Source organism: Pagrus major, chromosome 19, assembly GCF_040436345.1.
Source record: "Pagrus major chromosome 19, Pma_NU_1.0".
NCBI lineage: Eukaryota > Metazoa > Chordata > Actinopteri > Spariformes > Sparidae > Pagrus > Pagrus major.
This window is the reverse complement of record NC_133233.1, coordinates 26311549-26328995: the sequence shown is the minus strand read 5'-3', so window position 1 is coordinate 26328995 and position 17447 is coordinate 26311549. Positions and strand designations below refer to the sequence as shown.

Below are 17447 nucleotides of genomic sequence, written 5' to 3'. Positions count from 1 at the left end.
CACACACACACACAACTGAGAGTGATAGAAACCCGGCCGTTTGTGATAACCGCAGCTCTGATTGTGTGCTTCAGTTCCTGTTCCTGTCGGAGGTTTTGCAGTGGAGAGCTCAGACCACACCAGACCACGTCCTCTACACCCTGCTCAGCTCCCGGGTAACAACACACACACCTCACCAAATTACAGGAGATCAGTCTCTCGACTGTGCCACTGCTAATCCCCGGTTACATAAGCTGCAGCACGCCGACGAAAAACTATATTAAACCTGAATATATAAAGTACAAATATAATCTACGTCTGATAAAATGTTGAATTGTAACAAGACAGTTTTAGATATTAGCAGATTAGAAATACATCTTGGACACAAAACTTTACCCATCCTCCATGTTCCTTCCCTCTCCTCCTCCTCCTCCTCCTCCTCCAGGGGGCGGTGTCCAGCTCCCTCACCTGCCTGCAGCTCCATAAAAGGGCGGAGCGAGTGGCGGCCCTGCTGATGGAGAGAGGAGGTCTGCAGGAAGGAGACCACGTCGCTCTGGTCTACCCACCAGGTCAGAGACAGTAACTTACAGAAGAACGTTTAGATGTTGATCTGAAACTGAATTGAGTGCTCACGCCTCTCTCCCTCTGTGTGTGTCTGTGTGTCATGCAGGTATAGACCTGATCGCAGCTTTCTACGGCAGCTTGTACGCCGGCTGCGTTCCCATCACGGTGCGACCGCCGCACCCTCAGAACATCTCCACCACGCTGCCCACCGTCAAGATGATCGTCGAGGTCAGAGAGTTCACCTTGGAGTTTTACTTTTCTTTTTTTCTTGAACTTTTATCAGTTCTTTCTTTCATTTTACTGACATATCGGCACAGGCGTCTGTACAAGATGCAAAAAAAAGGTCATATGTCATAAAAAAGAAAAACAAATTGAGGAATGAAGCTGCTTAAATAAGACGCTAAAGTCCTGCCAGCTCCAGGGCCGTTGCTGCATAACTGACCTCTGACCTTCTCAGGCAAAAATGGAATAAGGACATAAATGAATGATTGCAGTTAAAAAGTCATTATTCTGATGTAACTCTAACCTGAAGATACTCCCCGTCTCTCTCTGCAGGTCAGCCACTCGGCCTGTGTGATGACCACGGCGGTCATCTGTAAGCTGCTGCGCTCTAAGGAGGCCACGGCCACTGTGGACATCAGGAACTGGCCTCCTGTCCTCGACACGGGTACAGCAACTTCTCCAACACACACACTGAAACCTCGTCTCCTTAGTCCTGAATCTTAGCCACGATCCCAACACACACACCAGCAACATTTCCTATATAAGTCCTCAGACACATCATCAGCAGCCGACTTGCATCAACTGTAGCAGTTATATCACATTTGTTTCCTAGATTGTGGTTTCTGTACCTTATGATTTCTCCTATTTCTGAGGTCCTCGTGTAGCCACAGAGATCTCCATTTTCCTGCATCCAGTGCACTATTTGGACACAGCCTCCAACCCTCCATGAGAGCAGAGGTTCATTCACTAGGCAGCTCACAAACTGTCTCATAACTCGGATGTTAAAACTTCTGGCTCACCAAATATTCTTGTTTTTTTATTGTAGCCTTCAGCAGAAAGCTTCTGCTCTGCACATGTCTCATCTGGTCCTAAAAGCTTTTGTACCTACAGTGATGTCACTCAGTGGCTCGAGTTGCATTGTGGGTAATGTAACCAGGTTTTGGAAAGGTTTTAGCATCGCACTCCTGTAACACTGCTGGACTCATTCTGGACAGTTTAAAAACAAATGATCAAAATCGATACAGCAGAACCAGATATCGCCACACAGTCTTCTTTCTTTTTAAAACCTGGTGCCTACATTACCCATAATGCATCTTAGCCACTGAGTGACATCACTGGAGGCGATTTATCAGATTACACGCAGCTTCCTCTGGAGCCACAACAGACTTTATACTACTTTGTTCACAAATTGTTGTACTGTTCTTAGGAGGATGTAGATAATGTACCTTTTTTATATTTTTTATAATCTTTGTGCTGAATGTTTGTTAACTGTAAACACTCAGTCAGCAGGAGAATAAAAATGTGAACGTTTCACTTTTTTGTGAACCAGAGACCAAGACTAAACAGTCTGGTTTTGAAGTACATCCAACAACGTTTGCCAAAAATAAGTACGTTTTGGACTCCTCTACTCTACATGTAACAAAACACCTGCCACAAGAGGAGAAAATCTCTCTCAACAAGTGCTTACAAGCTGCTGTGTTGCATTGTGAGTTCAACGTGAGGTCAGTGTCTCTGAAGGGAATCTAACTCAACAGACTGTCCTCTTGAGTGCAATAAAACAAAAATCTGTGTGTGTGTGTGTGTGTGTCTGTACTACAGATGACCTGCCAAAGAAGAAGCCTCCAGCTCTCTATAAGCCCACCAACCCTGACGGTCTGGCCTATCTGGACTTCAGCGTGTCGACGACCGGCATGCTGGCCGGAGTTCAGGTCAGCTCAGCGTTAATCTTCGTCTTTCAGCCTCTCGTCCCGTCGCCTGGTCTTATTCCTTATTCCATTTATTTAGGACTTTGCTCATTCAGGAGGGAAATTCAGCCGTCAGAGCAGCAACAGTCAGAACCTTCAGGACGCCAGAGCAGAGCAGAGTAAGAGCCTCGAGGCTCGCAGAGAAACCCCAGAGCTTTTCTTTAGATATCAGTGTCTTAAATAAACTCCAAACAGCAGATATAGATAGATGTATTTATTTAAGTATGGAACAAAACTCTGAGCACATCCAGGGTTTTGTGTAAAGAAAGCCGACTAATAAAGAGTGAGAGTGGAAAACACAAACTGTATCTGACTAATCCAACTTTCCAGAAACAAAAGTTTGACCTTTTTTACGTGTGAATTTTAAGATTAACCGTCCACCTTTCCACCCTGTTCTCTGTCCGTCTGTTTGTGTGTGTCTTGTTGTGTCTTTCTGTCTTTCCCTCCCTCTCTCCAGATGTCCCATAATGCAGTTGGGGCCTTCTGCCGGTCGGTGAAGCTGCAGTGTGAGTTGTACCCGTCCAGAGAAGTGGCCATCTGTCTGGATCCCTACTGCGGCCTCGGCTTCGTCCTCTGGTGTCTCTGCAGGTCGGTGTCTCCATCAGCTGTAGTTGTTAATGTCCTCTCGCCTGTACGGAGCTTTATAGTGAGTTTCAGTTTATTGTTTATCTCTTTATTGTTTCGGTTCGATCTCACTGTTCTCACAGAGTCATTGTCAGTGGACGAAGCTGTAAAAACCTGCTGAACGCTACCTGCTCAACAGCAAACAGACACAGTTAGAGACGAGCTGGTGATCAAACTGGAACATTTAGCAGCTTTTCTGTTTCAGTACGGGTCATTCGATGCCAACTCGCCTAGAATTCAGGACGTTTTTGCCAGTTCATGTCTCGAAAACATTGTCCTTGAAAAATCCTACAGCTTTTATGAACTTTTTGGTCATCTGAGCTGGATTTTTTTTTATCATTTTTGTGATTCTTTGTATGTGTATTCTCCTCCAGCTCTTGACCAGACTGGGTAGAAATTTATCATCCATTATGCTTTGACCGGACACAGGGAACAAGATGACCTGCAAGTGTCCAACAAAGACGTAACTGACAGATGTTATTCTCCTGCTTCTTTGTGTGATACCTATTGAGCCGGTGTAGTTACAGCTTGTAATGTAATTTTTATTTTTTTTAACCTTTATCTATTCAAGGGGTGTTCGCTGAGCTCTTTTTCAGTAACGCCCTGATCACATTCACACCTGGAAGCTGCCCAGTACAAACACAGTCTGGTCTGTTGGCCACTGAGCAGCCGGGAGCAGTCAGGGTTAAGGGCCTTGCTCAAGGGCACCTCAGTGGTGGTAATGAGGTGGAGCAAGCGCTGCCTTTCACTTTCCCTAACCCAGATTTATCCTGCTGGTCCGGGGATTTGAAAATGCCAGTAGCTCAGTCGGTAGAGCGTGCGACCCATGTACGGAGGCTGTGTCCTCGCTGCAGCAGCCCAGGACTCGAGTCCAACCTGCGGCCCTTTGCTGCTTGTCATCGCCCCTTTCTCACCCCGTTTACCATCATCTCTCAAGCCATCCTAACAATAAAGCTGTGAAAGGCCCAAAAAATCTGAAAAAAACAGAAACAGTGAGCCTCAGTTCACCAGCTCACCTCTCTACCCTTCAGGCCACCACTGCATACTACAGTAGATGATGTCACCTTGTTCTCTGTTAGTAACTTTTCTGACTAATTTCTTAGATCCTGACATTACAAAACATACAAACACTGCAAGAGATAAAATCAAACTAAAATGACTACGACTAAAATATTATCCAAAACACGTTCACAGGCAAAAAATCCTCCCCTGTATATCTCAAGGTTTCTCATGTCTTGATCAAAAAAGGCGTGTGGTTTAAAATGGTGGATGTTCGACTCGTTAGCACAAGAAGCATCACCGCTGAAGACCTGAAAGACGTCTCCTCTGTCTTGTGTTCCCTTTCACCGACAAGAAAATGCAAATTGCAGCCATCTTTTTTTTTATTATAAACCGTCTGGTACATGATATACTCAAATTATCATTTATATCAGAAAGTCGCCGGCGTCCTTTAATAACAGCGTGTTTATGTGATGTTTATCTGCGAAACTCGAACGACTTTAAATCTTCTCTCTCGGGTCTGTTTAGTTTGAAATCCTCAGCTCGTAAATTGTGAACTTGGCGAGAGCGGATTTCTGCTGCTGAATGTCTTATAAATAAAGCAGACTGTAATTCACCTTCGGTATGAGAATATCTCATCCTCCTCAATGACATTAAAGCAACAATAACTCACATTTACACCTGATTGTTTCTGATAAACGACTTTCATTTTTGGCTCCCAGGCTGCTCCAGAAAATACGTCTCACTCTGAACGAGACCAACTGGTTATTTCACGGATAAATAGTCATTTTATTGGGTGCAACCATAAAAAAGGTCATTGAAGAGTGTGTGTGTGTGTGTGTGTGTGTGTGTGTTGTGTATCCTGCAGTGTGTACTCAGGCCACCAGTCCATCCTGATTCCCCCGGTGGAGCTGGAGTCCAACCCGGCGCTGTGGCTGCTGGCCGTCAGCCAGCTGCGGGTGCGAGACACCTTCTGCTCCTACAGCGTCATGGAGCTGTGCACCAAAGGACTCGGCCTGCAGACGGAGGCGCTCAAGGTCAGCAAGGCACTGATACAACACGTCACTCCTCACGTTTGTCGGGTGTTTATTTAATAAACCGTGAAACCAGCCCTGACCTCACTTACAGTCAGACACAGATTTGTCTCATAGTCACTTTTCCCAGAATGCATCAGTGCAGTTGGACTCGTCCTGTAGCCGAATGTGAGACGTCTGATAAATCCTCAGACTCCGAGCGTCTCTAACTGACTTCAGCCCTCGTCTGTCCTCTGGCTCGGCGGTAATAAACTCACACTCCGTCTCCGTCTGCTCAGCCCGAGGCCACGTCTGAGAGCTGAAGTCACCGCCGCCTCTGATTGGTCACTGATGGAAGCTGCAGAGTTAATTTTAGTGATTATCTTTCTTTAAGTCACCATGGAGACTGAAGGCTGAACGCAGAGTGAAAAGTAGAAATGTTCCACGAAACACAGACACACCTTCTCTGCTTGTGAGGACCGTCACTGACTTAAAACGATCAGTAAAGAGAATAAAAAGTCGACCTGCCGCTGCTCCTCAGTCCTCTGTGTGATTACATCTTCTCTCCCTGTCGTCCAGGCTCGGGGTCTGGATCTGTCCCGAGTTCGGGCCTGCGTCGTGGTGGCGGAGGAGAGGCCCAGGATGTCGCTCACACACTCCTTCTCGAAGCTCTTCAAAGACCTCGGCCTTCACCCACGATCTGTCAGCACGGCCTTCGGCTGCAGGGTCAACCTGGCCATCTGCCTGCAGGTAAAAACACAGCAGTGTTAACACTTTGAATTTACATCATCCTCGTGTCAAAATCGTCGGCATCAGCAGACAGTAAACTTCTCTGCTCAAAAAGCGTGCAACTTCAGTGAAGGTGATGTTTCAGCTCTGACTGAAAAATATCAAATACTGAAACTCATCATGAAACTACTGTCTATGTTCAGATTAGTGATCTTGTTTACTTATTATCAGATCAAATAGTTCCAGGTTCAAAACTACATTTTATCAATTTTAGATATTTAACATTTTACAAATACAAATTTAAATCTTTAAAAAAACGTATTTTAAAAATAAAAGTGAGAAATAGAAAAATCATTCTACTGAATCTAAATATTGTTTCTGGCATTGTTAAATTTCCATCGACATATTTTCGCTCCGAGACCAGAAGAAGAAAATGTTTCCTGACAGATGTTCCCGTAACGTGCCAAAACACAACAGATACCGACGAAGAGACCAAATTCTTCCTCCCAACTTCTGCTTCTTCTCCTCTTCCTCTTTTTCTTCTTCTCTTCCTGTTTCTTACTTCCACCTACTTTCGTCTTCTTTCCTATTCTTCTCTCTTCTTTGTTCCTCTTTTTCCTCTTTCTTCTTTCTTCATTGTTCTTTCTTCTCCTTTCTTCTTCCTTTTCTTTTGCGTCTTCCTTCTTCCCCCTTCTTCTTCTTCTTTCTTCTTTTTCTTCTTCTTTCCTATTCTTCTCTCTTCTTCATTCGTATCCCTTTTTACAACTTTTTCTTTCTTCTTCTTTGAATTTTAATGGCAGTTGGAAAACGACGAGGTTTGTTTTAATTTTCCGACCTCTACTTCTTTTTCTTTTTTCTTACTGCCTGCATTGTGAAGCCTATAGCACCAACTTCTAGCGAAACTACACTTAGCATAGACTCGTTTATTTATATCACTTGTCAGTTAGAAGAAAACACAGCTACCGTTTCCCCTCCACAGTCTAAACCAGAGTCAGAAAACACTCCAGTGCTTTAAAAGAGCTGAACTGTCTGGTGCAGCGATAACCTCTCTGACGATCACACGCTCACTCTGTCTGTGTTGTGATTGGCTGCAGGGCACTTCAGGACCGGACCCCACGACGGTGTACGTGGACATGAGAGCGCTGCGACATGACAGGTACCTGCAGTCCGTCCTGTCCGCTGTCACTGTGTCGTCTTCCTTCTCCTCGCTGTTCAGAAGTCTGACCGTTTGTGTGTTTCAGGGTTCGGTTGGTGGAGAGAGGTTCTCCTCACAGTCTGCCATTAATGGAGTCTGGCAAGGTGAGTGTGATTCAGTTGTACATTGAGACCCATCTGTTGCTGTGTGGCTATGTGTTTGCAGGTCGGTTCAATTCAAAAGTAAGTAAACGCCCCTTTTAATTTGCCGGTTGGAAGATATGAGTCATGACTCCACATATGGAGGACGGAGATCAAAATAACAAACATTTAGAAATGAAACTTCACAAAACAGACACACACTCACAATGAGGAAACTGTTCAGAGGCAGCAAACTGAACGACAGAAGATCGGACTATTTCTGCACCGTCCTCCCACATTCAGTGAGTCAAAGTAGACAGCAGGTTTGAGTTCATGACGAGCCCTGAAACATCCTCCCTGTCTGTCTGTCTGTCTGTCTGTCTGTCTGTCTGTCTGTCTGTCTGCCGGTACGTGGGTGAAGAAAGGATCACATCACAATCATCTGACGGTTGCCTCTTTTCTTGGTGAAAACACCCCACAGCGAGGTCTCGTCACACCCTGAAGTACACTGTGAATCACTGCAGCAAAAACATTTCAGCCGCTCCTTAAGTGTGCCGTAATGTCAGACCGACAAAGCTCGAGAAATCACCAGAAGACCAACTTGTTTCCCCCAAAAATAACAGCCTGACTCCTGATCTAGAGATAACAGGATGGAAAAAGATGACTGCAGCCACTCATCACATCCTGGCAGATGGTGAAGGAAGAAAATATGATCAGCTGCAGTATATGACTCGCCCACGTTCTCTGGTTATAGTCAAGTCAGTTTATTTTTAAGAGCACTTTTCAAAACAACAACTGTTTGGGCGAGCGCCACGTGATTTGAACCTGAACATTTTGTTTCTGTTCATTTCTGTCGTCATCCATCGCTGCAGTCATGGAAACAGGCGCACTCATAATGAAAACAACGATGTAGGTTGTGTCCTGATAAAGTTAAGAACACAGTAAAGACTAAAAATGTTGATTTAAAATTCGAATGTCAGCGTTATGAATGAAGCTTTGAGGCTCAAACTGTTTGCGGCACTGATTGTAAGAAACGGATTCACATTAAATAGATTAGATTTGTAATTATGAGCTGAAATTTCATTATCCAAACAACAAGCTTTGCTATGAAAATAAGATGCAGAAGAGGCACTGAGGGAACGTCACAGGTGGTTTTAACAAAATGAGCTTCAGTTTAAATGAATTCTGTGTTATTTGTCCCGCGTCGTCCTTCCTCCTCCAGCTCCATCTGCCTGATGAAGATGAGGAAAAGCTTTTTAAATCATCTTTTTATCATCGTCTTTTTTTTTTTTTTTGCACCGAAGGAGAAAATCTTGCTTCACTAAATACAGAGCACTTTAATCCAGGAGCGAATCACATCGTGCTCGTCTGCCGGCTGAGCGGCACTTATTTCAGTTTCATTACAGATCTCTTAGCAACTAACCGAACTCCATCAGCGAGGTCAGCAGGAGAGCTGACAGCGGCGCACGATGTCTTAATATATAACAGTCGACCCGAGAGAAGAGAGAAGGCCGTTAAATGATTCAACAACTTTGTCAGAGAAAGAGAACATCTGCTGACGTGAAACAGAACATCAGTCACAACCTGGACCTGAACCAGGACTCTTAGATTCTGTTGAGGTTGTGTTTTAAAGGTCCAGTCTGTGATTTCTGCCGAATCGAAACAAAAACAAATGTTCAATGATGTAAGTGGAGTGGGATCATGGGAATTGTTGTCTACGTGTTGTCTACATGTATCGATACAGCAGTATATAATTTTTCTTCCTCGCGTTATACGGTTATCGATATATGGGCGCCAGATATTAATACTTTTAATTTAAAACATGCGGCGCTCTGAACAGATTCTCCTGCCAGTTTGTCAGTCTGCTCTGATTGGTCAGCTCACACACGCCTGAGGCAGACTCCTACTTGCATTAATTATGCAAATGTTTCACATTGTGACGTAGCGTGATGTCACAAAGTCACGGAATTAAAGTTGGGACTACTGACGAGGCGTTCAGGAGCAGTGTTTTCTGTGGGAGAGAGGAGATGTCTGGATTTTACATGCACAAGAAGATATATAAAACGCTGAAGGGGAAGAAAAACACAAATCAAAAAAGCACAGTAGTTCTCCTTTATTTACCCTGCAGGGCTAATGGTGGACAACAGTAAACAAAGTAATAAATAAAATTAGCACCTCCTCCGAACACATGAATGCATCAATGATTAGAAAAATATTCTAATAATATGATAGAATAAAAATAATCAGCAAGGCACTAAAAGTGTTGACGTTGACTCATTTGACTGTTTGTTGGCTAATCACATAAAGAGAAATAATTGTGCTTAAATATGATGTCTTGTAGATCGTGGAGACTCAGGTTAAACACATTAAATTGACTGTTTTGTGGCTGGAGTTTGGTGGTAAAACCGTCTGACATGAGAGCGACGGATGTTTTCCCGGAGCCTGATGAGACGTTCATGTCTCCTCTTCCCCCACACTGACACACAAAGACAGGACGCCATGTTTCAGGGCCGGTCATCGATGATCAGCTCGCTGTTTGTTTTGAGTCACTGCATGTGGGCGGAGAGGAGAAGAAGAAGAAGAAACCTGTTTACCGGTCCGTCCGTCTCCCTGCGATGCTTCTTCAACAGGACGTTTCACTGTTTCTGTTTGTCGTCACGTCCATTAAACTGCGCTCAGTGTTTCCTGTCTCATCTGAGACGACACTTGAATTTAAAGTGTAACCTTGTGTTAAATGTTTTTTTGAGTCGTGTTCATGCAGGAAGCAAAGAGTGAGGATGTAACCATGGCAACTGATTTTTCTTTTTCCCAGATCTTACCCGGAGTTCGTATCATCATCGCCAACCCAGAGACCAAAGGACCGCTGGGAGACTCACATCTCGGAGAGGTTGTCAGATATGAGCTCATCTTTACTTTTTCTTGTTTGTCTTCCTTTTTTTCCGTTTCTTCTCACTTTTTTTTTTTATTTTCTAAAATTATTTTCTTTCTCTTCTCGTTTCCTTAACCTTTCATTATTTTCTTCTTCTCTTCAGATCTTTTCCGGTGCTTTTCTCCTCTCTTGTCTAGTCCTAATTGTCTTTTCTTTCCTTTTTCTTCTCCCCTGTCGTCTTTTCTTTTCTTTTCTTTTCTCTGTCCCTCTTTGTCCTTCGCTCTCTGTTCCTTTGTTCCCTCCGTCCGTCCATTACACCACATTAATGTAGCTGACACTTTTATCCAAAGCGACTTACAGAAAGTGCAGTCGGCCATGTAGATACAATTATACACCAGCTTCATCAAACATCTCTCTCCCGAGTGTTTTTCTTCTCCTCAAGTCTTTTGGACGCACAATAAAAAGTTTGCAGCTTCATTTAGCTGCTCTGCCAATCAATGTTTTATTCCTAATTTATAGTTTCACATTATTCATTTTATTTTATTTTGAGCACATAAAAAAGAAACAGCAAAAAAAAAAAAGAAAATCCAGGCTGGATTTATACAAAAAACATATTTTTAGCAGGCATATGGACGAGTAAAGGTTGTGTTGGGGGGGTTAATATTTATTTTGTGGCACTGTGTTTTTGATGTTTTTGTTTATTTTATTGGGTGGCAAATAAACTGGGGAGAGTTGTTTGTATATTGGTCGTAAATAAATTTGAGAATTTGTTGAAGAAGTTAAAAGAAGAAAAGGGATATACAAGTTTTACTTCTACCGACTCCTTTTCAGACACTTTTATTCATTTTATTTCACTCATCAGGTTCAACCAGGTGGAAACATTTGTTATTCTAGTCTGTGGACAGGAGGTCTATGTTTCCATAATCAGTAGAGATTACAGCAGGGACGTAAACGACACTTTGAGGAGTGAAGAGCCGCGAGCCACGTTCTTTATTTCAACAAATCATTGATCTCATCTTTCAGTCTTAATAGAAAAGTCAGTCTTTCCATCTCCTGAATCTCTTTGATGATTTCAAGCCAGTTACCCGCTGTAGCCGGGTCAGTAATTGCTTTTTTTGCTGTATTATCAGGACGTATCTATCACGTCCTGATCACACAAATGAAGTGATATGCATGTCACTGGGATCTGCCGCCTCCTCCAAATGGCTTCCTAAAATAGTTGTATCTTTGGGCAGCTCCAAAACATGAGGCGGGGGAGGTTTGCCTCCTCATCACCAACGATTTATTGCTACACTGTCAGAAATGAGGCCGCAGTAGGAGTCAGTTTCTGTCCCCTGAGGTGCGATCTACACTAACGTGCCCCCTCGGACTAAATATTGGCGCTCAAGGTAACTACGTGTAGCACGTCGGCTCATTTGGCCTCTCCTCTGTCCCTCCTGCAGATCTGGGTGCACAGCGCTCATAACGGCAGCGGTTACTACAGCGGCTACGGCGAGGAGGTCCTCCAGTCCGATCACTTCAACTCCAGACTCAGCTTTGGAGACACTCAGACGGTCTGGGCCAGGACGGGCTACCTGGGCTTCCTCCGCCGCACCGAGCTCACCGACGCCAACGGAGGTCAGTTTCCTCTCCGAGTGCATTCCCTCAGCCGACCGTCTCCGCCTGCTACATCGACATGTTTCTGTGTTTTGTCCCCAAACAGAGAGACATGACGCTCTGTTCGTGGTGGGAGCTCTGGAGGAGGCCATGGAGCTGAGGGGGATGAGGTACCACCCCATCGACATCGAGACCTCCGTCATCCGTGCACACAAGAGCATCATGGAGTGGTACGTCTCGGCTCAGAGAAGGTTCCTGTTGTGCTGCTCCTGTTTTCATGAAAATCAATGATTCAAGTTTGTTCCCAAAAATATTTTAAATGATACGAAGCAGAACTTTATTTATATAAAATGTTTCAAACTTTAATACAATGTGCTTTCCAGACTAAGATTAGACATTAAACCTCCTCCACATCCATAAATCAGGAACATGAGAGCACATATATCAGGAAGCATTGAGCCAATGCACAAAATATATATAAATCTAGAAAATAACTGAGCTAAGATAAGATATATTACAAAAATAATACAAAAAAAGCAAGATACATTCAGTAAAATAAGTAAACTACAGTAGAAAGTAATATGACACATGGTGTGAAGCAGTAATAGAAAGTAGTGGAGTAAACCGAGCAGTAACTGAGTACATGACGTCTGTACCTGTGAACCTGGAGGTGGCAACATGTCAGGTGTGTTGTGCTGCCCCCTGGTGGAGCTGCAGCCGTAACAACATGAGCTGTGTGTCGTCCCTCAGCGCGGTCTTCCCCTGGACCAACCTGCTGGTGGTGGTGGTGGAGCTGGAGGGCTCCGAGCAGGAGGCCCTGGACCTGGTTCCCATGGTGACCAAGGCGGTGCTGGAGGAGCACTACCTGATCGTGGGCGTCGTCGTGGTGACGGACATCGGCGTCATCCCCATCAACTCCCGCGGCGAGAAACAGCGCATGCACCTCCGCGACGGCTTCTTACAAGACCAGCTAGACCCCATCTACGTGGCCTACAACATGTAGCCTGAGTGTGTGTGTGTGTGTGCGCGTGTGTGTGTGTGTGTGTGTGTGTGAGAGAGAGAGAGAGAGAGCTAGCATGCGTTTGTATGCCGTGCATATCGCCGTTGTTGTTCATTTATTTCCCAAAAATCAAGATGTACTGTATTTTTGAACCTGCATATGGTGTGGTCTTAACTCGTCCGTTTTCTTTCAAGTCGTGTTGTGCCGGTTGGTTGATTGATTGGCTGATTGATTGATTGATTGACTGATTGACTGACTGACTGACTGATTGATTGGTTGCTCTGTGGTGGTACGATCATTTTTACACCCCCGTTCAATCTCGTGACCGTTACCAGGAGCTCGTCACTGTAGAAAGCCTTAGGGGAACACTGTGTCCGAGGCGTCACGCCGCCCGTCGTTATTCCGAGGTCGAAGTAGAGAGAGAGAGAGAAAATACTAGAGACTGTATCTGTCATCATGTTTTACTGGTGGAATCAAAAAAAATCCCAGATTTGTGGTATTATTATAATTTCAATTAGAACAGGGGCAGCCAGATTCATGTAAAAATATAAATATTGTACATAGACATAATAATCTATATGGAGAGGTACCTAAAACACGATGAGGTGTAGTAGCCCCTATATGCAGCTCTCTCCACCTGCACCCTGTATGTGTGTGTGTGTGTGTGCGCAGAGTGTGTGTCTCTGTCTGTGTGTGTGTGTGTGTGTTCATCCGTCTGTGTTGATGTGTGACAGGGACATCTTACGTAGTTTTAATGTGATTCACGCAACAGATTTTTATCTTTAGACGAGCAAGTAAGAACACGCCGAGAAACACAAACTTCACGTGTTTTCAGCGGCTCCGAAAATAAACTTTCATCTTTTTTTAAAGTTTTCACGGATTGAAGAGAAGTTTCTCTCGTGACCGTTCTGAATTATCTCGAAGCGTAAAACACCCGCAGATTTAAGAACGACGTGGTTGATTTGATGCACAGTAATTATCAGTTTTCATCACACCGGTCATCCTTCAGTTACATTATCGATAAATGACTCGCGGTGAACTTCAGTTCATTCAGTCTCAAAGCGAAGTGCACTGTGTGAATATAGAAGAGGGAATATTGCTGTTATTTAAAGGGAACTGAAGACTCGACAGCCATTTATTTATTCTAGATTATTTATTGCCATCAGAGAGTGAAAGGAAAGGCCATATCTGACACTGTCGGTCTGTCACACGCTGAATCCAGGTGAATCTGGAGGCTGCTGGGACGGAAGGGAGCTGTCGATAAAGTTTACAGGAAAAAGCTCATATTGTAGCAATAATGCCAAAAAGGATGTTCTTCACTGCAGGGAAATCGAGCTCCTCTGAGACTTTAACTTTAGTTTTACTGTCGGCCCCGCAACAGGTTTAATATCACTGATGCTGTTGAATAATCTCCGTCTTTTCAAGATGTTTTTTGGAGGATTTTTCACCTTTATTATACAGAATCGCAGTGAGGAGGCAGACAGGAAATGTCTTAGCAAAGGAATATCTTCAGACTTGGTATTGATGTCCGTCCTAAGTGGACCGTCAGCATCCTGTGACCACTCCCTGCTCTCTATATAAATAAACACGTACATCACGGGGACAAACAATGTTTTTACACAAAGAAAGAAAGAACTTCATGTAGAAGATTTGCCGAATTTACAAGAAGGCCCAAATAAATAAGAATTTGTCAGAGACAGCGTTTTACAAAGTTTATAAAGTTCCTCCTAACTCAACAACTCACTAAATTGTGCATTTTTTCAAGGGAGTCTGGTGACTTCTCCAAGAAGTAGCCTATATTGGTTCCAGCTTACTGTATCTGTAAAATGTGACATGTTTAGCATCAATAAAATGTTTCTTCTTTCATAAATTGAGTGTAAATGGTGAAATCAGTGTAAACAGTGTGTTCAAACAGCTGCTGAATGTTGGCAGGTCAGACTTTAGCACTTTAGACACAGAAGCAGACAGGCTGGTGCAGCCATGCTGCCACAAACTGACACTTTTTACAAGGAAACAAACAACTTACTGTTTTGAATTTAATGCCGAATTTACATGAAGGCACCGATGATTTAAAATTTGTGAATTTTGCCAATTCGCAAAGTTTTTTAGGTTTCTCCTCACGCAACAACTCTCAAAATTGAGTGATTTGTTAAGGGAGTCTGGGGGCACACTGCAATATGAGATCGGTTGAAACAGACGTTGATTTCTGGTCGTTTTTTAAACAGAAAGATGAAGAATTCAACTAAAACCTGACGGATACAATGTCTCCAAGGTCCCACGATCAAAAGGAGTCCATTTATTCGTCTTTAGTTAGTAAGACCATCCAGAAACAGGAGATGACATTTAGATGCATTACAAATCTGTCTGCAGTAAAATCTGCTTCATCTCTGCAGCCGACCAGACAAACATTAGTTATTAATCTTGAGATTTACACCCGAACAACCGTCTTTATATGGAAATCTGAGTCACTGTGGGAGAATAAAAATGATGAAAGCAACCATGTGGCAGCGGGAATGTTTTTAGAAGTTGGGATTGATTTGACTCCATCCTTTCTGCACCAAACCCCAGCTGAAAAACAGCTCCTTTTTTTTGTTTTTGACAGAATCCTCAGTGAAGAACATCCTCTGAGCTTTGGTACATCAGTTACCACCCTATGTGCACTGCAAAGAGCGATTCAGCAGATTTATTAAGGATATGCATAATTACAGATGAATATTTAACTTTAAAAAAAAGGGTCAGTCTTTCCCGAGAGCAGGTGTAGTGACACCTCCTGGCTCGCTGTGACTGATGGGGTAATGGTGAACCTGTGAGCCTGCAGGTTATCAAGAAACTTTAACTCAGAGTGTCGACGTTATTTAGAATAATTCAGCATCGTGTGTTTACATCCCTGTGGATATGTGATGACATCATCTCATCGTTCTTCTTCTTTGTTTGTTTGTTTGTTTGTTCGTCTCTTATCCTGTTTTTATCAGAAGAAAAGAAAAAAACTTTATGCATATCAGAAGTTGCTTAGCGCTTGTTTGGCTAACATAGCAGTTTGGGTTTGTGGGTAGCAGCGTAGCGGTCATGTTTCAGTCCCTGTGTGTGTGTGCGTGTGTGTGTGTGTGTGTGTGTGCGTGCGTGCGTGTGTGTGTGTGTGTGTGTGTGGTGGAGGATGTTCGACAAGAAGGAAAATCCCATCAGAAACCCGGAGAACTCGTCTGTGTGTTCAGGGCCGGATGGGAGAGAGACTGCATGGTGTGTGTGTGTGATTGCACGTGTGCGTGTGTGTTAGGTGTGTGTGTCTGTGTGTGTGTATATTGTATGTAAATAGTGTTGATTTTGTACGGTACAAGTGTGTGTGACTTGTTTTGTACACATGATAAAAAGATTAAATGACACTTTTATAAGAGCCTGCTATTGGCTCACCGTCACACTATACAGTGCAATAAAGTGCTTTGATTGGCTAAAACTCAGACTGGTTCATTATTTATTATTATTTATTGTGTTTATTTTCATGTGACTGGTTTGTCACAACCAGTTTCTTGTTTATCTCGTATAAATCCCTTCTTCTTTTCTTCCGTATCAAGTAACCTCTTCCCCAGCTGGGCTGCACACATCTTCCCAACCAGCCCTGTAAAATAAATCTCTGACATCCATCATCATCTTTTTACGACAAACATTTCGATGTTTAAATGTTCTTCCTCCCAGCAGTCGCTGGAGTCTCCTCTCTGGTTCCCTCTCTCAGGATTAAAGCTCCCACTTTTCCCAGAGTATCAGCAGTGTTATTGGCCTCGTGTGCAGCATCCTGCCTCGCTATTTCTAATATCTGTAAACAGGAAGTGTGCACAAGTTAAAGCAGAGTTCACACATGCAAACAACATCCAGAGAAACACATCACCTGCTCCTGAGAAGGAGGACGACGGACGGATGAGCAGACGTGTTCTGATCCGTCCTGTGCTTCAGGTCCGATCACACTGACGGCACTAAAAGCTCCGCTCACTGATTTATGTGTTTAAAGTCATAAATGACTGAACGCTCTGTGGCCTCCGTCCTTTCATCTGCCTCAAACAGCCTTAAACCCACCAGATGTTCCTGGTTTATTTATCTCCGTCAGTAAGAAGTTACACAAACAGACAAAAATAAAAAGACATTTACTGCCAACAACACAGGACGCATGAAGACGACTCGTCACACAGGAGGAAGCATCAGATCCTTAACTTTAGTAGAAGTACTGATAAAAAATGTGAGGATTTGCTGCTTTTCCTTTGATTTATGTGACTAATGTTACTGAATGTGTGTTAATGTTGACAAACAAACAATCAGTGGATGAATCCAGAGTGGAAATAATCTTAAAATCCTGTTTTTTACATGAACGACTGAGTCAGAATGACCCAAAGATCTGAAGACACTTATATACTTTTACTTGAGTACTACTTGTGTGGCAGTGATGGAGTGTAACTAAGTGCAATTACTCAAGTACTGCACCAAAGCACAATTTTGAAATACTTTCTCTGACTTTATACTTCATCGTTACTGCGTTTTAGAGGCAAATATTGTGCAAGAATTCCAAGTTTAAGGTCACAATTCTGAGTTTGTTCATTGTAAACAACAACCTTGCTGCTTTGATAAAAACATTCTGGTAAATTCATCTATTCTCAGACAAAACAAATGAGAAATTGAGACTTTAACTTAAACTGAAACTTAAAAACAGAAATAAAAAACAAAAAAAGGAAAAGAAGTAAATCAAAGTAACCAGAGGAGAGTCAGGAGACCAGAACTTGTTCTGAGTGAGGAAACATGACAGCTCCTCTCCTGTTTGATCACCAGCTGCAGTTCTGGGTTGAGCCACA

General features: G+C 43.3%; 1 protein-coding gene across 1 annotated transcript in view; it reads left to right on the top strand.

The window, feature by feature from the left end:
- LOC141014972 (disco-interacting protein 2 homolog C-like) overlaps positions 1-14085 on the top strand; it is a 49949-nt gene extending 35864 nt beyond the window's left edge. Inside the window, exons 25-38 of the mRNA XM_073488918.1 lie at positions 75-155; positions 425-548; positions 650-771; positions 1099-1210; positions 2365-2474; positions 2968-3098; positions 5002-5170; positions 5726-5896; positions 6970-7031; positions 7117-7174; positions 9963-10037; positions 11462-11636; positions 11722-11845; positions 12366-14085. Coding sequence (XP_073345019.1) covers positions 75-155; positions 425-548; positions 650-771; positions 1099-1210; positions 2365-2474; positions 2968-3098; positions 5002-5170; positions 5726-5896; positions 6970-7031; positions 7117-7174; positions 9963-10037; positions 11462-11636; positions 11722-11845; positions 12366-12618 — 1767 coding nt within the window. The 3' untranslated portion in view covers positions 12619-14085. The remainder of the gene's footprint in view (positions 1-74; positions 156-424; positions 549-649; positions 772-1098; positions 1211-2364; positions 2475-2967; positions 3099-5001; positions 5171-5725; positions 5897-6969; positions 7032-7116; positions 7175-9962; positions 10038-11461; positions 11637-11721; positions 11846-12365) is intronic.
- Positions 14086-17447: the final 3362 nt, after the last annotated feature.